The sequence below is a fragment of the Nymphaea colorata genome, chromosome 5 (assembly GCF_008831285.2).
Source record: "Nymphaea colorata isolate Beijing-Zhang1983 chromosome 5, ASM883128v2, whole genome shotgun sequence".
NCBI classification, from domain to species: Eukaryota; Viridiplantae; Streptophyta; class Magnoliopsida; order Nymphaeales; family Nymphaeaceae; genus Nymphaea; species Nymphaea colorata.
In genome coordinates this window covers 4,439,804-4,464,501 of record NC_045142.1, presented here as the reverse complement: position 1 = coordinate 4,464,501, position 24,698 = coordinate 4,439,804, and the positions used below count along the sequence as shown (strand labels likewise).

The 24,698-nt window shown below is 36.7% G+C and overlaps 1 protein-coding gene and 1 non-coding gene across 6 annotated transcripts in view; both read right to left on the bottom strand.

Moving 5' to 3' along the window:
* Window positions 1–24,137, bottom strand: part of LOC116254276 (3-ketoacyl-CoA synthase 12-like) — a 35,261-nt gene extending 11,124 nt beyond the window's left edge. Inside the window, exons 1-5 of one of the 5 annotated variants that reach the window (XR_004172669.2) lie at window positions 15,968–16,168; window positions 15,610–15,807; window positions 15,461–15,513; window positions 15,275–15,339; window positions 13,476–13,575 (exon numbers count right to left, since the gene is read on the bottom strand). Coding sequence is in view for 1 of the 5 variants with exons in the window: in XM_031629547.2 (XP_031485407.1) it covers window positions 15,748–15,802; window positions 22,671–24,031 (1,416 nt within the window). In the remaining 4 variants the exon portion in view is untranslated. Of the gene's footprint in view, window positions 1–13,475; window positions 13,576–15,274; window positions 15,340–15,460; window positions 15,808–15,967; window positions 16,169–22,670 lie in introns of those variants that run through there. The other 4 variants (XR_004172668.2, XR_004172670.2, XM_031629547.2 and 1 more) reach the window with 4 other exon arrangements.
* Window positions 16,930–17,001, bottom strand: TRNAG-UCC (transfer RNA glycine (anticodon UCC)). The gene has a single exon. It is a non-coding gene; the product is annotated as a tRNA-Gly (tRNA).
* Window positions 24,138–24,698: the final 561 nt, after the last annotated feature.

Sequence of the window (24,698 nt, the reverse complement as noted above, 5' to 3'; positions counted from 1 at the left end):
ATGAAAGCTAATGAACTTCAATCAGTGGTCATATCTGATCTGAAAAATATCGAACTTCGATCAGTGGTCTTATCTGATCTAAAAATTGTCGAACATTCAATCAGTGGTCATATCTGATCTGAAAATTGTTGAACTTCGATTAGTGGTCGTATCTGATCTAAAAATTCTCGACCTTCGATCAGTGGCCTTATCTGGTATGAAAATTGTTGAACTTCGATCAGTGATCATATCTAATATGCAAATTGTTGGACTTCGATTATAGGTCTTCTATGATTTGAAAATTGTTGAACTTCGATCAATGGTCTTATTTGATCTGAAAATTGTAGAACCTCGATCAATGTTCTTAAATGATCTGAAAATTAATGAACTTCGATAAGTGGTTTTATTCGATCTGAAAATTGTTGAACATTGATCAGTGGTCATATCCAATCTGAAAATTTTTGAACTTCGATCAGTGGTCTTATCTGATCTAAAAATTGTCGAACTTCAATGAATGGTCTTATCTGATCTGAAAATTGTTGACCTTCGATCAGTGGTCTTATATGATCTGAAAATTGTTGAACTTCGATCAATGGTCATATATGATCTGAAAATTGTTGACCTTCGATCAATGGTCTTATTGGTTCTGAAAATTATTGAACTTCGATCACTGGTCTTATCCGATCTGAAAACTGTTGAACTTCGATGAGTGGTCTTATATGATCTAAAAATTGTTGAACTTCAATCAGTGGTCTCAACTGATATGAAAATTGTTGAACTTGGATTAACTCAATTTTTTGATGTGAAAATTATTGAACTTCGAAAATTGTTGAACTTCGATCAGGGGTCTCAACTGATATGAAAATTGTTGAACTTCGATCACTGGTCATATCAGATTTAATAAATTGTTGAACTTCGATCAACGGTCTTATCTGATCACAAAATTGTTGAACTTCAATTAACAGTCATCTTTGATATGAAAACTGTTGAACTTTGATAAGTGGTCTTATCTGATCTCAAAATTGTTGAACTTCGATGAGTGGTCATATCTGATTTAAATAATTGTTCAACTTAGATGAGCATTCTTATTGATCCAAAAATTGTTGAACTTCGATCACTGGTCATATCTGATATGAATATCGAACTTCGATCACTGGTCATATCTGATATGAAAAATATCAAACTTCGATCAGTGGTCTTATCTGATCTGAAAATTATCGAACATTCGATCAGTGGTCATATCTGATCTGAAAATTGTTGAACTTCGATCAGTGGTCGTATCTGATCTGAAAATTCTCGACCTTCGATCAGTGGCATCCTCTGGAATGAAAATTGTTGAACTTCGATCAGTGGTCGTATCTGATCTGAAAATTCTCGACCTTCGATCAGTGGCATCCTCTGGAATGAAAATTGTTGAACTTCGATCAGTGGTGTTATTTGATACGAAAATTGTTGAATCTCGATCAATGGTCTTAAATGATCAAAAAATTGTTGAACTTCGATAAGTGGTTTTATTCGGTCTCAAAATTATTGAACATTGTTCAGTGGTCATATCTGATATGAAAATTATTGAATTTCGATCAGTGGTCTTATCTGATATGAAAATTGTCGAACTTCGATCAATGGTCTTATCTGATCTGAAAATTGTTGACCTTCGATCAGTGGTCTTATCTGATCTGAAAATTGTTGAACTTCGATCAATGGTCATATCTGATCTGAAAATTGTTGACCTTCGATCAGTGGTCATATCGGTTCAGAAAATTATTGCTTTGATCACTGGTCTTATCCGATCTGAAAACTGTTGAACTTCGATGAGTGGTCTTATATGATCTAAAAATTGTTGAATTTCAATCAGTGGTCTCAACTGATATGAAAATTGTTGAACTCAAATCAATTTTTTGATGTGAAAATTGTTGAACTTCGATCGGGGGTCTCAATTGATAAGAAAATTGTTGAACTTCGATCACTGGTCATATCTGATTTAAAAAATTGTTGAACTTCAATCAGCAGTCTTATCTGATCTCAAAATTGTTGAACTTCAATTAACAGTCATATCCGATATGAAAACTATTGAACTTCAATCAGTGGTCTTATCTGATTTCAAAATTGTTGAACTTCGATCAGTGGTCATATCTGATTTAAATAATTGTTAAACTTCGATGAGCAATCTTATTGATCCCAAAATTGTTGAACTTCGATTGTCGGTCTTCTCTGATAAGGAAGCTAATGAACTTCGATCAGTGGTCATATCTGATCTGAAAATTATCGAACTTCGATCGGTGGTCTTATCTGATCTGAAAATTGTCAAACATTCGATCAATGGTCATATCTGATCTGAAAATTGTTGAACTTCGATCGGTGGTCGTATCTGATATGAAAATTCTCGACCTTCGATCAGTGGTCCTATCTGATATGAAAATTGGTGAAGTTCGATCAGTGGTCATATCTTATCTGAAAATTCTCGACCTTCGATCAGTGGTCCTATTTGATATGAAAATTAGTGAACTTCGATCAGTGGTCATATCTGATCTGAAAATTGTTGAACTTCAATCAGTGGTCTCAACAGATATGAAAATTGTTGAACTTGGATCAGTTGCCTTTTTTTATCGAAAAATTGTTAAACTTCAATCAGTGGTCTTATCTGATTTGAAAATTCTCGAACTTCGATCACTCGTGATATCCGATTTGATAAATTGTTGAAGTTCGATTAGCGTCATCTCTGATATGAAAACTATTCAACTTCGATCAGTGGTCTTATCTGATCGGAAGATTGTTGAACTTCAATCACTAGTCATACTTGAATTAATAAATTGTTGAACTTCGATGAGCAGTCTTATGTGATCTCAAAATTGTTGAACTTCGATTAATGGTCTTCTTTGATATGAAAGCTAATGAACTTCGATCAGTGGTCTTATCTGATCAGAAAATTGTTCAATTTCAATCAGTGGTCATATATGATCTGAAAATTGTTGAACTTCGATCAGTGGTCTTATCGACTTCGAAAATTGTTGAACTTCGATCAGTGGTCATATATGGTCTGAAAATTGTAGAACTTAGATCAGTGGTCTTATCTGATTTGAAAATAGTTGAACATCGATCAGTAGTCTTATCTGATCTGAAAATTGTTGAACTTCTATCAGTGGTATTATCTGATCTAAAAATTATTGAACTTTGATAAGTGGTTTTTTAAGCTCTGAAAATTGTTGAATATTCTTCAGTGGTCATATCTGATTTGAAAATTGTTGATCTTCGATCAGTGGTCCAATCTAATATGAAAATTGTTGACCTTCGATCAGTGGTCTTATCTGATATGAAAATTGTCAAACTTTGATCAGTGGTCTTATCCGATATGAAAATTGTTGAACTTCGATCAGTGGTCTTATCTGATCTGAAAATTGTTGAACTTCGATCAACGGTCTTATCTGATCTGAAAATTGTCGAACTTCAATCAGTGGTCTTATCCGGTCTTAAAATTGGAGAACTTGGCTAAGTAGTCATATCCAATCTGAAAATTGCTGAACTTCGATCAGCGGTCATATCCAATCTGAAAATTGTTGAACTTCGATCAGTGGTCTTATTTTATCCGAAAATTGTTGAACCTCGATCAATGGTCTTAAATTATCTTAAAATTATTGAACCTCGATCAATGGTCTCATCTTATCTGAAAATTGTTGAACTTCGATCAGTGGTCACAACAGATCTGAAAATTGTTTAACTTCGATAAGTGGTTTTAGACCTTCGATCAGTGGTCTTATCTGATTTCAAAATTGTTGAACTTCGATGAGTGGTCTTGTCTGATCTGAAAATTATTGAACTTCGATCAACGGTGTTATTTGATCTAAAAATTGTTGAAAATCGATCAGCGGCCTTATCTGATCTGAAAATTGTTGAACTTCGATCAGTGGTCTTATCCGATCAAAAAATTGTTGAATATCGATCAGCGGTCTTATCCGGTCAAAAAATTGTTGAACATCGATCAGTGGTCATATTTGGTCTAAGAATTGTTGAACTTCAATCAGTGGTCTTATGTGATTTGAAAATTGATGAACTTTGATCGTTGGTCCTATCTAATCTAGAAATTGTTGAACTTCGATCAGTTGTCTTATCTGATCTGAAAATTGTTGAACTTCGATCAGTGGTCTCAACTGATCTGAAAACTGTTCAACTTCGATCAGTGGTCTTATCCATTCTGAAAATTGGTGAACTTCGATAAGTGGTCATATCTGATCTGAAAATTGTTGAACTTCAATCAGTAGTCTTATCTGATTTGAAAATTATTGAACTTCGATCAGTTGTCTTATTTGATCTGAAAATTGTTGAACCTTGATCAATGGTCTTAAATGATCTTAGAATTGTTGAACTTAAATAAGTGGTTTTATCCGGTCTGAAAATTGTTGAATATTGATCAGTGGTCATATCTGATCTGAAAATTGTTGAACTTCGATGTGGTCTTATCTGATCTGAAAATTGTTGACCTTCGATCAGTGGTCTTATCTGATCTGAAAATTGTTGAACTTTGATCAGCGGTCTTATCCGATCTGAAAATTGTTGAACTTCGATCAGTGGTCTTATATGATCTGATAATTGTTGAACTTCAATCACTGGTCTCAACTGATCTGAAAATTGTTGAACTTGGATCGGTTGCCATTTTTTATTTGAAAATTGTTGAACTTCGATCAGTGGTCTTATCTGATCTAAAAATTGTTGAACTCCGATCACTGGACATATCTGATTTAAGAAATTGTTGAACTTCGATCAGCGGTCTTATCTGATCTTAAAATTGTTGAACTTCGATTAACGTTCTTCTCTAATATGAAAGCTAATGAGCTTCGATCAGTGGTCTTATCTGATCTCAAAATTGTTCAACTTCGACCAATGGTCATATATAATCTGAAAGTTGCTGAATTTCAATCAATGGTCTTATCTGATCTGAAAATTGTTGAACTTGGATCAGGTGTCTTAAATGATCTTAGAATTGTTGAACTTAGATAAGTGGTTTTATCCGGTCTGAAAATTGTTGAATATTGATCAGTGGTCATATCTGATCTGAAAATTGTTGAACTTCGATCAGTAGTCTTATCTGATCTGAAAATCGTTGAACTTTGATCAGTGGTCTTATCCGATCTGAAAATTGTTGAACTTCGATCAGTGGTCTTATCTGATCTGATAATTGTTGAACATCAATCAGTGGTCTCAACTGATCTAAAAATTGTTGAACTTGGATCGGTTGCCATTTTTTATTTGAAAATTGTTGAACTTCGATCAGTGGTCTTATCTGATCTAAAAATTGTTGAACTTCGATGAGTGGTCTTGTCTGATTTAAAAATTATTGAACTTCGATCAACGGTGTTTTTTGATCTAAAAATTGTTGAAAATCGATCAGTGGTCTTATCTGATCTGAAAATTGTTGAACTTCGATCAGTGGTCTTATCCGATCAAAAAATTGTTGAACATCGATCAGTGGTCATATTTGGTCTAAGAATTGTTTAACTTCAATCAGTGGTCTTACGTGATTTGAAAATTGATGAACTTTGATCGTTGGTCCTATGTAATCTAGAAATTGTTGAACTTTGATCGTTGGTCCTATGTAATCTAGAAATTGTTGAACTTCGATCAGTGGTCTTATCTGATCTGAAAATTGTTGAACTTCGAACAGTGGTCTCAACTGATCTGAAAACTGTTCAACTTCGATCAGTGGTCTTATCCATTCTGAAAATTGGTGAACTTCGATAAGTGGTCATATCTGATTTGAAAATTGTTGAACTTCAATCAGTAGTCTTATATGATTTGAAAATTATTGAACTTCGATCAGTTGTCTTATTTGATCTGAAAATTGTTGAACCTTGATCAATGGTCTTAAATGATCTTAGAATTTTTGAACTTAGATAAGTGGTTTTATCCGGTCTGAAAATTGTTGAATATTGATCAGTGGTCATATCTGATCTGAAAATTGTTGAACTTCGATGTGGTCTTATTTGATCTGAAAATTGTTGACCTTCGATCAGTGGTCTTATCTGATCTGAAAATTGTTGAACTTTTTCTGCGGTCTTATCCGATCTAAAAATTGTTGAACTTCGATCAGTGGTCTTATCTGATCTGATAATTGTTGAACTTCAATCACTGGTCTCAACTGATCTGAAAATTGTTGAACTTGGATCGGTTGCCATTTTTTATTTGAAAATTGTTGAACTTCGATCAGTGGTCCTATCTGATCTAAAAATTGTTGAACTCCGATCACTGGTCATATCTGATTTAAGAAATTGTTGAACTTCGATCAGCGGTCTTATCTGATCTTAAAATTGTTGAACTTCGATTAACGGTCTTCTCCTATATGAAAACTATTGTACTTCGATCAGTGGTCTTATCTTATTTGAAAGTTGTTGAACTTCCATCACTGGTCATATCTGCTTTAATAAATTGTTGAACTTCGATTAACGTTCTTCTCTAATATGAAAGCTAATGAGCTTCGATCAGTGGTCTTATCTGATCTCAAAATTGTTCAACTTCGACCAATGGTCATATATAATATGAAAGTTGTTGAATTTCAATCAATGGTCTTATCTGATCTGAAAATTGTGGAACTTCAATCAGTGGTCTCATCCGATCTAAAATTGTTGAACTTCGATCAACGGTTGTATCAGATATGAAAATTATTGAACTTCGATCAGTGGTCATATCTGATCTGAAAATTGTTGAACTTCGATCAGTGGTCTTATCAGATCTGAAAATCGTTGAACTTTGATAAGTGGTCTTATCCGATCTGAAAATTGTTGAACTTCGATCAGTGGTCTTATCTGATCTGATAATTGTTGAACTTCAATCAGTGGTCTCAACTGATCTGAAAATTGTTGAACTTGGATCGGTTGCCATTTTTTATTTGAAAATTGTTGAACTTCGATCAGTGGTCTTATCTGATCTAAAAATTGTTGAACTCCGATCACTGGTCATATCTGATTTAAGAAATTGTTGAACTTCGATCAGCGGTCTTATCTGATCTTAAAATTGTTGAACTTCGATTAACGGTCTTCTCCTATATGAAAACTATTGAACTTCGATCAGTGGTCTTATCTTATTTGAAAGTTGTTGAACTTCCATCACTGGTCATATCGGCTTTAATAAATTGTTGAACTTCGATTAACGTTCTTCTCTAATATGAAAGCTAATGAGGTTCGATCAGTGGTCTTAACTGATTTCAAAATTGTTCAACTTCGACCAATGGTCATATATAATCTGAAAGTTGTTGAATTTCAATCAATGGTCTTATCTGATCTAAAAATTGTTGAACTTGGATCAGTGGTCTTAAATGATCTTAGAATTGTTGAACTTAGATAAGTGGTTTTATCCGGTCTGAAAATTGTTGATTATTGATCAGTGGTCATATTTGATCTGAAAATCGTTGAACTTCGATCAGTGGTCATATCTGATCTGAAAATCGTTGAACTTTGATCAGTGGTCTTATCATATCTGAAAATTGTTGAACTTCGATCAGTGGTCTTATCTGATCTGATAATTGTTGAACTTCAATCAGTGGTCTCAACTTATCTGAAAATTGTTGAACTTGGATCGGTTGCCATTTTTTATTTGAAAATTGTTGAACTTCGATCAGTGGTCTTATCTTATCTAAAAATTGTTGAACTTCGATGAGTGGTCTTGTCTGATCTGAAAATTATTGAACTTCGATCAACGGTGTTATTTGATCTAAAAATTGTTGAAAATCGATCAGCGGTCTTATCTGATATGAAAATTGTTGAACTTCGATCAGTGGTCTTATCCGATCAAAAAATTGTTGAACATCGATCAGTGGTCATATTTGGTCTAAGAATTGTTGAACTTCAATCAGTGGTCTTATGTGATTTGAAAATTGATGAACTTTGATCGTTGGTCCTATCTAATCTAGAAATTGTTGAACTTCGATCAGTGGTATTATCTGATCTGAAAATTGTTGAACTTCGATCAGTGGTCTCAACTGATCTGAAAACTGTTCAACTTCGATCAGTGGTCTTATCCATTCTGAAAATTGGGGAACTTCGATAAGTGGTCATATCTGATCTGAAAATTGTTGAACTTCAATCAGTAGTCTTATATGATTTGAAAATTATTGAACTTCGATCAATTGTCTTATTTGATCTGAAAATTGTTGAACCTTGATCAATGGTCATAAATGATCTTAAAATTGTTGAACTTAGATAAGTGGTTTTATCCGGTCTGAAAATTGTTGAATATTGATCAGTGGTCATATCTGATCTGAAAATTGTTGAACTTCGATATGGTCTTATCTGATCTGAAAATTGTTGACCTTCGATCAGTGGTCTTATCTGATCTGAAAATTGTTGAACTTTGATCAGCGGTCTTATCCGATCTGAAAATTGTTGAACTTCGATAAGTGGTCTTATCTGATCTGATAATTGTTGAACTTCAATCACTGGTCTCAACTGATCTGAAAATTGTTGAACTTGGATCGGTTGCCATTTTTTATTTGAAAATTGTTGAACTTCGATCAGTGGTCTTATCTGATCTAAAAATTGTTGAACTCCGATCACTCGTCATATCTAATTTAAGAAATTGTTGAACTTCGATCAGCGGTCTTATCGGATCTTAAAATTGTTGAACTTCGATTAACGGTCTTCTCCTATATGAAAACTATTGAACTTCGATCAGTGGTCTTATCTTATTTGAAAGTTGTTGAACTTCGATCACTGGTCATATATGCTTTAATAAATTGTTGAACTTCGATTAACGTTCTTCTCTAATATGAAAGCTAATGAGCTTCGATCAGTGGTCTTATCTGATCTCAAAATTGTTCAACTTCGACCAATGGTCATATATAATCTGAAAGTTGTTGAATTTCAATCAAGGGTCTTATCTGATCTGAAAATTGTTGAACTTCAATCAGTGGTCTCATCTGATCTAAAATTTTTGAACTTCGATCAACGGTTGTATCAGATATGAAAATTATTGAACTTCGATCAGTGGTCATATCTGATTTGAAAATTGTTGAACTTCGATCAGTGGTCTTATCGGATCTGAAAATCGTTGAACTTTGATAAGTGGTCTTATCCGATCTGAAAATTGTTGAACTTCGATCAGTGGTCTTATCTGATCTGATAATTGTTGAACTTCAATCAGTGGTCTCAACTGATCTGAAAATTGTTGAACTTGGATCGGTTGCCATTTTTTATTTGAAAATTGTTGAACTTCGATCAGTGGTCTTATCTGATCTAAAAATTGTTGAACTCCGATCACTGGTCTGACTTAAGAAATTGTTGAACTTCGATCAGCGGTCTTATCTAATCTTAAAATTGTTGAACTTCGATTAACGGTCTTCTCCTATATGAAAACTATTGAACTTCGATCAGTGGTCTTATCTTATTTGAAAGTTGTTGAACTTCCATCACTGGTCATATCTGCTTTAATAAATTGTTGAACTTCGATTAACATTCTTCTCTAATATGAAAGCTAATGAGGTTCGATCAGTGGTCTTATCTGATTTCAAAATTGTTCAACTTCGACCAATGGTCATATATAATCTGAAAGTTGTTGAATTTCAATCAATGGTCTTATCTGATCTGAAAATTGTTGAAATTGGATCAGTGGTCTTAAATGATCTTAGAATTGTTGAACTTAGATAAGTGGTTTTATCCGGTCTGAAAATTGTTGAATATTGATCAGTGGTCATATCTGATCTGAAAATTGTTGAACTTCGATCAGTGGTCTTATCTGATCTGAAAATCGTTGAACTTTGATCAGTGGTCTTATCCGATCTGAAAATTGTTGAACTTCGATCAATGGTCTTATCTGATCTGATAATTGTTGAACTTCAATCAGTGGTCTCAATTGATCTGAAAATTGTTGAACTTGGATCGGTTGCCATTTTTTATTTGAAAATTGTTGGATCAAAAAATTGTGGAATATCGATCAGCGGTCTTATCCGGTCAAAAAATTGTTGAACATCGATCAGTGGTCATATTTGGTCTAAGAATTGTTGAACTTCAATAAGTGGTCTTATGTGATTTGAAAATTGATGAACTTTGATCGTTGGTCCTATCTAATATAGAAATTGTTGAACTTCGATCAGTTGTCTTATCTGATCTGAAAATTGTTGAACTTCGATCAGTGGTCTCAACTGATCTGAAAACTGTTCAACTTCGATCAGTGGTCTTATCCATTCTGAAAATTGGTGAACTTCGATAAGTGGTCATATCTGATCTAAAAATTGTTGAACTTCAATCAGTTGTCTTATATGATTTGAAAATTATTGAACTTCGATCAGTTGTCTTATTTGAACCTTGATCAATGGTCTTAAATGATCTTAGAATTGTTGAACTTAGATAAGTGGTTTTATCCGGCCTGAAAATTGTTGAATATTGATCAGTGGTCATATCTGATCTGAAAATTGTTGAACTTCGATGTGGTCTTATCTGATCTGAAAATTGTTGACCTTCGATCAGTGGTCTTATCTGATCTGAAAATTGTTGAACTTTGATCAGCGGTCTTATCCGATCTGAAAATTGTTGAACTTCGATCAGTGGTCTTATCTGATCTGATAATTGTTGAACTTCAATCACTGGTCTCAACTGATCTGAAAATTGTTGAACTTGGATCGGTTGCCATTTTTTATTTGAAAATTGTTGAACTTCGATCAGTGGTCTTATCTGATCTAAAAATTGTTGATCTCCGATGACTGGTCATATCTGATTTAAGAAATTGTTGAACTTTGATCAGCGGTCTTATTTGATCTTAAAATTGTTGAACTTCGATTAACGGTCTTCTCCTATATGAAAACTATTGAACTTCGATCAGTGGTCTTATCTTATTTGAAAGTTGTTGAACTTCGATCACTGGTCATATCTGTTTTAATAAATTGTTGAACTTCGGTTAACGTTCTTCTCTAATATGAAAGCTAATGAGCTTCGATCAGTGGTCTTATCTGATCTCAAAATTGTTCAACTTCGACCAATGGTCATATATAATCTGAAAGTTGTTGAATTTCAATCAATGGTCTTATCTGACCTGAAAATTGTTGAACTTCAATCAGTGGTCTCATCTGATCTAAAATTGTTGAACTTCGATCAATGGTTGTATCAAATATGAAAATTATTGAACTTCGATCAGTGGTCATATCTGATCTGAAAATTATTGAACATTCATCATTACTAAGTTCTTGGAACTCAGCTTGATATTCTTGACTTAGCCATTTCTACCTATTTTAGAAAGCTCCACGTTGTAGTCAATGTAAGCGGCTAGGCCAAAACGCACAGTTATGTCTTCTACAAATTGGTTCCATGAAGGACAGCCTTGTTGAGCCACCAACAAGTGATACCAACGTATCCTTGTGCCCTCCACACGCAATAGAACATCAACCTGAGCAACCCTCCTTTCCAAAACAACCCATTGACAATCAAAAAATCGCTCAGCAGAAAGACCCAACTAAGAGGGGTCGCCGCCGGAGAACCTTGGAACCTCCATCTTAGGCAGTTTCAGATTTGTAATTAACCTCCATCTTAGGCAGCTTCAGATTCGTATCATAGTTTGTACTCGTTGATCTAAAAATGGTTGAACTTCGATCATTACTAAGTTCTTCGAACTGAGCTTGATATTCTTAACCGAGCCATTTCTGCCTATTTTAGAAAGGTCCACGTTGTAGTCAATGCAAACGGCTAGGCCAAAACGCGCTGTTAAGTCTTCTACAAACTGGTTCCACGAAAGACAGCCTTGTTGAGCCACCAACCAGTGATACCAACGTATCCTTGTGCCCTCCACATGCAATACAACATCAACATGAGCAACCCTCCTTTCCAAAACAACCCCTTGACGAACAAAAAATCGCTCAGCACAAAGACCCAACTAAGAGGGGTCATCGCCTGAGAAACTTGGAACCGCAATCTTAGGCAGTTTCAGATTTGTAATTAACCTCCATCTTAGGCAGCTTCAGATTCGTATCATAGTTTGTACTCGATGATCTATACTGGTTAAACACTGGCCAGTTCGTTGTATTGTTTCTCAACCACTTCCATCCACACAACCATGGATTTTCGATCTTCTTCAATCTGCTTGTGAAGAAATTCCAACGCAAGCAAGGCTTCCTTGTCTGCTATCAGAGGGCTTTGAGACCAAATGGTAGCTGTGGACAACCTTTTCTCTCATAGATGGAAACAATAATAAATAGGAATTAAGGCTACCCAATAACTCTCAACTCCCTTCATTAGGTTAAGTCTCCAAGGGCATTAACTTCTCATTTCCCGTAGCCCTCTAGGGTATCACCTCACCCTACACATTTATATGGTGATTAATAGCGTTGGCATGCATAGGCATAAGACCCGACCCACCTATTAATTACTTCTACCCTAACTGCTAACTTTTCCCAAATTTCCTTAAGCAACCTACATCTATCAAGAAAGCCATGAAAATCTAATAAAAAACCATTGTTTTCCATGAGTCTATAAATGTCCAAAAGCGTCTACCAAAAAGTATGTAAATGAATTTGCTTCAACTTGTTTGAACATTCATCTTTTAAAAGTTTTCCCTAGGAGTTCATTAAGAATCATGAAGGAAATAAAAAATGTGTAAAATCTGTATATATAATTTTCAAAAATGTTATGCAAGTGTTCATCAAACCACACAATGATGGATGAAAAATTGTAAAAATTGACAACGCTTTTTGAACTTCTATGAGAACTTGTGCAAGCAATTTAAATAGCAATAAATTTGGAAAAAAAAAAGTTTTGTCACATGAAAGTTCAAAAAATGTTTAGGTTAGAGAACATTTGAATCTTTGTAAAAAATTGCAATACGACTGTAACAATTTTTAGTAATCATGGTATTTTGGGTGTGTGAAGGGTCTGCAAATATGTTTCGGAAACTATGTACTCATTGATGCTAACTCTTAATCATGAATGGCACCACTAAAATAATGATGGAATTTAAGGGTGCACTCATTGCTATTAACTATCACAATTAGCCATGCAATCAGTAACACATAGATATAACTACAAAAGCAGTTAAAAGCATTTTCAGATTGAGAGCTAGCAGCATAACCTTTTTAGTTACGAACCTTTTATTTGATATAGTCTTTTCTTTGATCTAAAAGACTAAACAAAGCTGCAATTGCTACCATACCACTTTATGATGATCTGCAAACTGCCAGTATCTATATAATTGTACTAATAAAGCAAAATAAATCCTCTGACCTGAAGAAGGAGATCAACAAGCAGCCCTCAACAGGCAAATCTGACCAGTGTGGACCAGTATAATCCACTAGCACAAAAAACATGAGATTTGGAAACCCATTGCATTACAAGAAAACTTTTTAGATGCAGTCACTCCTGTCCTCAATCTAATCACTAAAACAATGCAAATAACTCAGACCCTGAAAGCAGGAAAATTCATTGATGACACAAAATTCAGAAAAAGGTCTGGAACGAGAAGAAGAAACTATGTTAATATGAAAAAAAGCTGAGAACACTAATGAAACAATAGGTTTAAAGCACCATACTCACCATGAAATTTTGAAGCGAGATGCTTGCATGTGTCAGCATTTACTTAAGCAACTGCAATTGGTCTTTGCAAGCCTGTTAATAATGGTGCAGCAACATCTAACTGCCAAAAGAACAATGGAAGCATCAGTTTTTAGGAAGGAAAGAAAAATATACACATCAACAATAAAAAAAGATCAAGATATACATTCAGTTATACACCAGACGGAAAGATACAGTAAGCAATAGAAAGAACATGTACCAAAACAAACTGACAATGTACTGTAGGACAACTTTACCAGCATAGCAATGCATAGCAAAAACCATAAAACACTTTTGGAACTACAACAATCCATGCAGTAAATAAAATATGAACCACATAGACAAAAACGAATTTCTCCAATATGTGGTGGAATCAACAGAAAACTTTGACCATAAATTATTAGGTAAAGAATTGATAGTCATTATGTGAAGAGCGTGTAAAGTTTCATCTAATTAGATTATGAAGATTCTATTAACATACGAAAAGAGAAATACTTAGGTTCTCAACATTCAATTTTCTAGTAGCTCATCATGACAAAGAACCTATCACTTCTGAAGTCAGTGCTCATTTGATTGATTATATTAGCAAGCAACTACTTCTAACAATTAAAGCAGCTTGGTGAGCTCATCTACATCCACCAAGTCCAGGTTCCTGTGGTTGCATACGTCTGTGTATATCTATTTGGAATTTGAACTAAAAATTAGTTGAGTAATTATCTTAACTCCATCAGAGTGCAGTTATTGTTTGAGGCCAAAACTTAATTTGGTAACAGACAAATATAAGGCCTATATAGATGCTCAAATAAATACATGTGAGACATTGGTTTGCAGCATTAGCAATTTTTGGTCATTTATCCCTTGCTTCATGTATACACACTATAACCTCTATTGTGTTTTCCCAGGATATATTTTTCATGATAGATATGAACAAAAATTGGAGGTTTGTCTGATTCATTCCTGCCTTAATGGCTGGATCCCTTTCCTCCTTTTATTAAGAAAAAATGGTATGTACAAAGAATATTCTTTGTGAAAAAAGTCAAAACTTTCCCCATATTACATATTAGATTGAAAGACGGAAACTAAGAGGCAACATCAACCAACGGTCATTCCTTACTGAAGGCTAATGAAGAGAAAACTATCGATAGCACAATACTCCATTTCGTGGACACACCTCCCCTTTAGGAAACTGTTCAGACACCCGCTCCAGTTCTTCTGATTGGAGATTATAAAAATCTTCAAGGGATCATTCAAGCTGCTAAGAACCTGTTCCAGCAATCTAGTCTCTGAATGACAACCATTTTTTCAATAGGTTTAAAATGTCCAACCCTAGGGGTCCAGTGTTTTCCCATAGTTTTTCACATAAGAAGAGATAAAAACAATTTAATTGCAATGTAAGTATTTTTTGCTTGAAATGTTTATGTAGGGGCAGGACACTGCATGTTAATGACAAATTAATGGTTTATAGCTCCAAATATGTGCTATCCCCAAGCTCGATCATGCTCATTGACTATTAAAAGCCCATGTTTCACTTGATAACCATTTAGCCAAATCTACGATTGGAATTACAGTCGCCAAAAAAACTTAAACGCCAAATCTACGATTGGAATTACAGTCGCCACAAAAACTTAGACCCACATAAGAGGCAAGTCGACCATAATTCTGAACATGGAATACCAAACCCTAGAAAAGAGAAAGCAAAAAAAAAAAAACAAAACAAAACAAAACAGGAAAGTCGAGAGTAATAATGTACTAGAAAGTGCAGGTAAATGTGCATAAGGCACCTGTCGTCCAACGAGTTGATCGACAGCCGGCAGCTCAGCTTCGTCTTCCCCCCTTCTATCGTTCTCTGTGCCAAAATACACAAAACGTAGAGAGAGCCTCAGATAAAACACAGATTGACATGTTTTTAGTGAAGGAAACACTAGAAAGCAAGGAGAGAAGAAAAGCAATCGAGAGAGATTACTTACCTAGAAAACAGAGTTTTCTCATGCAAACCATATTAGGTCAAAGTATTGAAACCCTAGAAAGCGTCAGATGGATCAACGATAGGAAGGAAAACAACGTTGATCAGATATCAGGTCCAAACGGTAGGGAGGCGAAAGACACGGTGATCAACCTGCTACTCCGACGGGCGGTGAGGTAGATGGAGAGAGTGATCCAGCAAGCTGTCTAGGGTCACATGATTATTATATGCCTTCCTATGTGCCCCTATCGCTCTCACAAGAAACCCAACATCCACAAAGACTCAAAGGAATCAATGACCCTGTTCTTTCTCCTTCTTCTCTGACAGCGTCCCTGGCTCTGGAGAAGTTCTCTGGGATGAAGAAAGACGTCAAGATCAATATCGATTATAACTGACGGATTTGGCAACACTGACGGCCGACCCATCCCCTTCTGGAGCAGCCTTCTTCCCTCACCATGGCCAACGCAAAGTGGGGAGAGAGAGAGAGCAAGAGAGAGGAAGAGGCATTTACCTTCGGGACACGACGGTGGTGGTGGAGGTCACCGGCTGGAGAGCGAGCGGTGATGGAGTTGGAGAGCGCCGGCGGGGGAGCAAGCGATCGCGCTGGAAGCGCGCGAAAGCGGGAGAGGCGGTTACTTTTTTTACGGACGACCTCCCTCAAGAAGAGGCGGTTACTTTCCTCTTCCGTTCTCCAAGTTTCCTTGACCGATTCCTTGCGCTCCACCGATCGTTCGCAATTTGAATTTAATTTTTATCAGATTTATGATTCTCGAACGAATTAATTGCTTAGTTTCATTCTACTGTTGAACACAAAGACAACAAATACAGAAGTCGCATGGTCTTAGGTTAAAGCACGGTGACAAATATTATTTTCTTGGTATAATATAACGAGCTAGAAAAAAATATGGTCAATTTTAAAATTTTTTATAAAAATATTAAAATTATGGAAAAATCAAATAGGTAAGAAGCTAATAAAAAAAATTTAAAAATAACTAGATAAATAAACAAATAAAAAATGATGAAATAAAAAAAAGCAGTTTGACATTTAAAATATAAAAATATGGTGTTCCTTTGATAAATTTGTTTGCTCAAAAATGGGAGTCTGGACTCTCAACTAATATAACATTAAATACTTTAATTACACAAAACTAGAGAATTACTTGCTAATGATGGCTTTCTAATGAAAGAAAAAAACGAGTTTAATATCATGCAACATGTTTTTCACGGCTGCACTTGGTGTTTTTACACACCAAGAACACGAAATGAAATCGATAGATTCATCGCTTTAAAAAAGAGAAAAGGAAAAAAAAAATGAATAAACAAAAAGGATGATAAAATTGGAGCTGATGGGCAGAAATATCTGCGCAGTCGAGCAACGAAAAAAGTAAAATTGAAGGCAGAATTAGTTCGGGAATCTTCGTTTTTATCGTGAGGAAGAAAAGGGAAATGAAAAGAACCCCAAGAGGACGAAAATGCGTTTGCCGGGAGTCGAACCCGGGTCTATTGCTTGGAAGGCAATTATCCTAACCGTTGGACTACAAACGCTTGTTGCGAGCAGCGGGTAATTATCATATAAAGAAGGTAAAACCTTAGTCTAAACGAAGTTTCGGACGCGAAATTCTCTCTTGGAACATGTCTTCTATCAATAGCTCCTGCGCATAATGTTATATTGACATTCCATTCAAAATAATGCCGGACACCTCATAAATATTTCACCCAAACACTTGGGACCCGTTCACCCCATTTTAATACCTTCAGCTGACCGAGGGTTAAGAACGGACCCACATCTGGGCCGACCGCACGTGAACCCACTGGGCTCTTTAAGTTGGTCACCGAATGGGTCCGCAATTGTCTATCTAAAAGCGATTTAAAATTCGGATTTTTTGGTCATCTCATTTTATTTGGTAGTTGAATAAAATTATTTAACATGTGATAATTGGGAGGTGTTTGGTAATAATAGTATGTTGTCACTGTTTCATAAATCTGTCTTAATTCGATTCGAGCCAACTACACATTACCCGATCATGTGACCATGAATGAACCCACCTAAGTCATTAAATTGGTCTTTGAACGGGCCCTCAATTGTCTATCTAAAAAAATTTAAGATTCAATTGTTTAAGTCAACTCATTTTAATTTGGTAGTTAGATAAAATAATTCAATGTGGGATGACTTGTATATGCGATGGATTATTGACACCAAGGGACCATTTGGCAACATTAATTGTTATTATTCCATGAAATTGAAATCAATGCATAAGATATCGTCACATCAATGGTGCCTGCTATTATAGCCAAATGCCTCTTAAGTCCATCTCATCAAGGGACATAGATCAATTCGATGAAATCGTCAATGCAATAGATCTGCGAAGATATTTTATAAAGTATAATATGTGGATTAAATTTTATAAAGAGTACTTAAAAAAATGTCTTTTTTTAATAATGTTATAGGCCCGACTCAACCAAACTGAATTGAATAGCCACTGATTTGATTAATAGCCGTATGTCAAGTTTCCATCATTTTTAAATCTGTTTTATTTTTTATTTATACATTCGTATTTAAATTTTAAAAATGATTTTTTACATATTTTTAGCTCATTCACAACCACATAGGACATGAAACACCAATTATTCATAACCTAAGGATTGATCTTCATTCTTATTTTCTTTGATCTTTTTTTGTTTTTTTCATATTCTGTATCCGGGTTTGGCAGACTCCACCCAGATCTTCTACACCCAGGCGAGCTAATGGGAGTGGCTGGTCACTGGTTCGAGTGGCATGAAGGCCGGCCTGCTTATGCCAATTGGCGAGACCAATGTGCTAGTCAACATGCATTTGGTGACTCACAAGTTCGGATCTCGATTGGGCAATGAGTCATCCTGCTCATCGGGGGCCTCTTTTAAATTGAACTTGATTTAAAAATAGCCCTTTGAGCTGCCATTAATGGTGGATAGCTTAGCTGATTGCAACAGCAGAGCTACATATAAGTTGGTGTGGGCAGTTGCCTACACCAGCCCCAATATTTTTCTTTATTTTTTATAGGTGCCTTACAGTTATTTGTTTATTTTATTTATGTATATTGTGCTTTTTAAAGAATGAGAATTTTTAAAATGGTCCTGGGCTCAATGGTCCAAATGAATGCAGATGTTGTTGCCCGAGCCTACTTATTTTCTAGCTCTGCCGGGTTAGCTCGATGCCCAGCCTCGTTTAGCTCATAGTTTTTTTAAAAGACGGCAATTTTGGTATTTTGAAAAAGGTGATGTATGTTTTGGTTATTTTTGTGAATTTTTTTTTTTTAATTTTTGATTTTTGTCGTTAGAGAAGACCGTTTTCATTTTTCAGGCGAAAGAGCTTCTCAGTCCGCCTGCAAACCTGGTTATATGCGCCATAATGGTGCATGAATTTTTGTGTGTTAATAAAGCTAATGATTAAAATACCCTCAGTTTAAAAAAGAAGACTTTTTGTAAAGATAACAATGAAAATAAAAAAAGGCAAAGAAAACTTTTTGTAAAGATAAAAATGTAAATAAAAAAAATAAAAAGAACATTAAAAGACATTGGTATTACAAAAATATCCCTTGCTCCTTAACTGCTTACCATGCGCCGTTGGGCACACAACTTTCTCCTAAGCAGCTTCATTGGAAAGCCATCCTCATGGACATGATCGAGCGCGTAGAGTTGGTCCTACAAGTTTTGAATTTAGAGGTCAACAGCGTAGGCCTTCTTCAACTTATAAAATCCTTGATTGGCCACCATTCAATTCAGACATAAGTTACGTCCCCATGGATAATATTTAAAAATTCATGAAAAGATAGACAATATATATATATATATATTTATATATATATATATATATATATATATATATATATATATATATATATATATTATATATATATATATATATATATAATATATATATATATATATATATATAATATATATATATATATGTATGTATTGATGATTCTAAAACAAAAACAAAAACAAAAAAAACCATCATTTTTATTATAGTTTCACATAATTTCTTCGTGTTTTCTTTCAGCCTCTGGCACTATGAATAGGACAGCCCTTGGTGATCGTAGATAGTTCGAGTTACCGATCACTGACTCATATAGAATGATTAAACTTGCCAGATGATTAATATTGCTCGAAAGGGGAATTACATTCACATATAGGATGATTCTAGCACTAATTTATGGTTTTTTGAGAGGTGAACTTTTTGAATTCTAACAACCTGACATTTATTCGTTGATTTCTGGCTCTAATTACAAGCTTGATCTTACGTTAAATATTCTGAACTCGTCTCACTTAGTGCCTGGAGTGAAGACGACCACAGCCGTCCCTCTTCCTCACCTACCTGCCTTTAATGAGACCTTTTATATATATATATATATATAAGAGAGAGAGAGAGAGAGAGAGAAAATGGTGACTTTAGCTATCTACATCACCAAGCTCACTCAAAGCTCACTCACGCGGGCTGTCTTGTATATTGTCAAGGTAGTTGAGGGAAAAACAAAAAGAAAAATATAAATAAATATTAAATACTGAAGCTGCCTATTATTTATTTATTTATTTATTTTTTCTTTCAATCATCCATCTTTATGGATCTGAGGATTCTCACTAAGTGAACTTGATGACTCAACTAAGTGAACTTGATGACTCAACTTTCTTTATATATATATATATATATATATATATATATATATATATATATATATATATATATATATATATATATATATATATATATATAAACTAGTATTTGGGCCGACACTTTGTTGATTAGCTCAAAACTAGCACCTCTATCACAAAGGCATGTGACTGTTTTGGCGTGCACAAGAGATTGACTTGTATGAGAATCGAACCAAAGAATAGCATGATAAAAGCTAATGACCCAACCAGCTAAAACGAAACTAGTTGAAGCCATTGGACAAGTTAGGATGCCAAATTTTAGGAAGCGCATGAGCCCACATGTTAGGACTAATTGGTGATTCATGTTGAAGGTCCACATTGATACACCCCAGCCTGTTCTAGGCTGCCCTTTGATCCAAAACTTTATGTAAATCAGGGCCCGGACGCTTGCCTGCTCACTGTTAGTGCTTACCGAAAGACAGTTGATTGGCTCCTGAACAAATTTTAGGCTATATCTACTGATGTAACGTGAAAGACACAGAGTGGAACTGCCTGTCATATCAAAACCGGTCCTGTGACAGAATTCTTGCCTCATTCTTGTTAATTAGCTTTATCACGAAGCATAAAGTAGTTGGAGTGAATAATGTAGTCTTTTTCAGAAGACTGTAACAAAGAAGATCATCCAAAACTATAATGAAGCCCTGATGACTTCTGATAGCAGTAGTTAATTCTGTATCTCTTTGCAGAACATTTGGCTCCATTAGAGATATCAATATGAATGAGAATCTAAAACCTGATGCACTTACACCATCCAAATGTGAACCAGTTACAACTTTCACATCCTTGATCTCCTTTGCTGCTGCATCACTTACCACTTTGGGGTTTTCTGTTTTGGAGTTTTCTTTTCCTAACTTATGACATCATGAATGTCCCTTAAGTGCATCAGTACTTGATTCCCAAGTTTTTATTTGGCATCATCTTCTTAGATTTTCTTGGATCTACTATGTAGTGTCATATAAATATCTAAAAGCTTCTCTTTCTATTGACTGCATTGCAAGAATCTGTCGCTTCGGTTGGGAAGCAAAAGGAGTTTCCTTTTTCATTTCTTCTTTTAAGAAGATTTATAACAGATGAAGCTTACTAATTCTAAATGTTCGACAAGAAATCACAATATACACTACAAAGAATGTCTCTTCAGACTGCTGAGCAATTTAGGATACTGATCAAGTAGAGACAAGACAGATTCAGCTTCACCTAGATCTCCAAAAGCTTCTGCGTGACTTTTTCACCAGCAGTTGGTGATAAATGCAATGAAATGAACATCGATCGATCAATGACGCCCAATGCAGGTCTGCCACTTAATATATATCTGCATATCTAGGACCACCAGATGCATATGCCTGCAATTTAATGCTCACTACCCTTCACGCATGTGTTATGCCATGTGAAATTGTAGGGCAGGGGACCGTTTTAAGGGTTATACACAGTCCCCTTTCTCAGTAGTCATGATCATGGCTATCAGCAGTAGCAGAGCTACATATGGTTTGGACACCGGCACGTCAAAAATCTAATTGTGGTCTCATTATGATGAAATTCGATCGACGTCAAGCAGCATGCAATGCCCACATCAGACGCTGCTCGGCAACTCGAGTGCCCCTCAGCCAAAAAATATCCTGGCTCTGCCATTGCTACCAGATTGATGGAGAACCATGTTACAGGCTGTGCCATTGTTCCTATCTCTCTCTCATCTATAATTTGGTGTGAGTATTAATTGTGGATCTTTCTTGTAGCACCTGTGACCACTGGAGCGTTTTCTCTTTTCTGGTTTGATTTTCTTAAATGCTTATTAAAGTTCTGTTTCCTTGCTTCTTTTCGACATGAAGTGGACGTCACTGTGATTTTGCTGGGTACAATTAAGGCAGATCACATCTCGAGAGATCACAGTGACAGTTCAGGTTCCGTCTGGGAGCAAGATGCACCTATAGGAGATCCCGTCGCTGTTCACACAACAAATATGCACAGAAAAAAAAAAGTAGAAAAAGAGAGGTGGGGCATTTTAGAATTTTTTTTTTTTATAAAGGTATGCACGTTTTAGTCTTTTATTAATTTTATAATTCCCTTTTTGTCCTTTCAAAAGTCTCTCTTTTTCACTTTAATAAAGGCATTTTAGTTGCTAACACAAGGAGGAACAGGATATTTAGCAACCACATTGAAATGAATCAGTAACATTTAAGCCCACTTTTTACCTTGCAAACATTTATTATAATGGAAGTAAAAAAAAAAAAAAAAGAGATCTGGCATATACTTTTAACAGTAATCGAACATGGTTGTTGGGTTTCACATTTGTTTTTACCATACTTTTAGTATTTGCCAACCTTTCAACGTTTGAAAAAAAAAAGAAAGAAAAGTAAAACATTAAAAGCGGACACACGCTCACAATCACAGTTGCATGGTATACCACCGACCCTTCGCAACTACACCTTGCAGAGAAAGCAATAAATAGTAAAAAAGAAGAAGAAGAAGAAGAAGAAGGGGCAGAGTGTTGAGCCCTTCAACATTGTGGTGGCATGCTGGTGAGCTCCTTGATCCATCCATACCTGTCCAGGAAAGGGTTCACCAGCGTCTCCGGTGGGTACTTGTCAATGCAGTCCTCCCACACATCCTTCTCCTCCAAGTCCCTCACCACCTCCCAGAAGGCGCTGTTGCACTTGAACCCCGACCCGAAGCTGATCTGCAGGATGGTGTCGCCGGTCTTCAGCCGCTTCTTCGCCTCCATGTAAGTCAGCACGTACCAGAGGCTGCTGGCCGAGGTGTTGCCGAACCGGTGCAGCGTCATCCTCGACGGCTCCAGGTCGTGCTGGCTCAGCCCCAGGCTCTTGCCCACGGCGTTGATCACCGCCGACCCGCCGGGGTGGATGCAGAAATGGTCGACGGCCACCCGGAAGTCTACGCTGGCCTGGGTCGAGTCCGTCTTCTTGTTCAGGTAGCTCTTGAGGACGTAGCGGGCGAGCTCCATTACGGGGAGTATCCGGGGAGCCAGGTCTCTCAGGTTGTAGACGAACGCCTCGGTGGCAGCCTTTGGCAGCCACTTCCCGAGGTAAAACCCCGTCAGCCCCTTGGCGTCCTCCTGCTGGATGGCGCAGCCGTAGGCCTCGTCGCTGGAGCCGCGGTGGGTCCGCACCAGGACCTTGAGCCGGAGCTTGGATCGAGCCCGGTAGCTCTTCCTGTTGGTCAGCAGCATGGAGCAACAGCCGGACCGGAAGAGGGTGTTGGCGACGAGCATCGACCGCTCGCTGCCGGAATACCAGTTGGGTCCGATGCACTCCGAGGTGACGACGAGCGCCAGCTTCTCGTCGTGGTTCTTGAACAGGTTGCGCACCAGGTCTATGGAGATGAGGCTGGCGCTGCAGCCCATGCCGGAGAGGTTGAAGACCTTCAGGTCCTCCCGCATTTTGTAGCGTTTCATGATCCTCGCGGCCAGCGACGGCTGCGTACACAGCATCGAGACGTTCACCACGAGTATGTCGACGTCGGCCGGCTGGACGTTGGTGCGCTTGAAGAGGTCGTCCAGCGTCTGGTTGAAGGCAGCGTCCATCTCCTCCAGGCCGGAGTTCAGCATCGTCATGTCGAGATCCTTGCCTTGAACTATGTCCATCGGCCCGTAGGTCTCCTCGCCCAGGCCGGAGCCGACTATGACCTTGAGCAGGAACTTGAAGTCTTCAATACCCAGGTTCTTGTTCCTCTGTATGATCTCCCCACATAGCTCGGTGCTGAGCTTCCTGTCGTCTGTTGGCTTGTAACAGACGTAGTCCAGCAGGTAGCACTGTTGGTTCACTCTTTTTCTGTACATCTTCAAAATCATCACACATAATTGAAAAAGAATCACAAGTAAGAGAAGTAAGGAAGTTGGGTTCAAGGAGAAGGCAGCATGGAGTTCCTCCATTATGCTACCTTTGCTTGCAAGTGAGAAAGAGAAATAGAGAGAAGGAGGGGGGAGATGGGGAGGGAGGGAGAGATCTAGAGAGAGTTGTCTATGAACTGAAGTGCCTTAAGCTTGACTTACATATAAAGGGATCACAATGAAGTGGTAGGGCCTGTGGAGGATAGACCAACAGTTGATTTCATCCCCACTTCATAAAGCAAAATTAAAAGCCTAGCTCCCCTTTTATTTCCGGCATGACAACTTTGGTCCCTGGCTTTGTGACATTTTCACTCAAAACCGATGTGATTTGAGCACCAGATGTGGATGCATGTATTAACATTCGGAATCAGGGGAGCTGAGTTGAGGGCATTTTGGGGATTTTATCATCTCGGTCAATACAAGTTAAGGAAGTGATTTAGATCACTCATTGGCCACAACATGGTTGACCTAATTACTGCAATATGATGGTCGCTTCTTTACATTGACTCATTTAAAGCTCAGTCCTGCAAAATGCCTCGCTAACTTTTCTGAACTTATCCTCATGTTGACCTTATTAAATCCAAGAGACCATTCATGAGAAGCAAACACATCCATAGAAGCATGGGACAGAGTATTAGTTAAGCTGTGCCTATCAGTGGCTTGCATCTTGGCCTGTTGTTGAAACTCAACTTTTCTATTCTGATAGAAG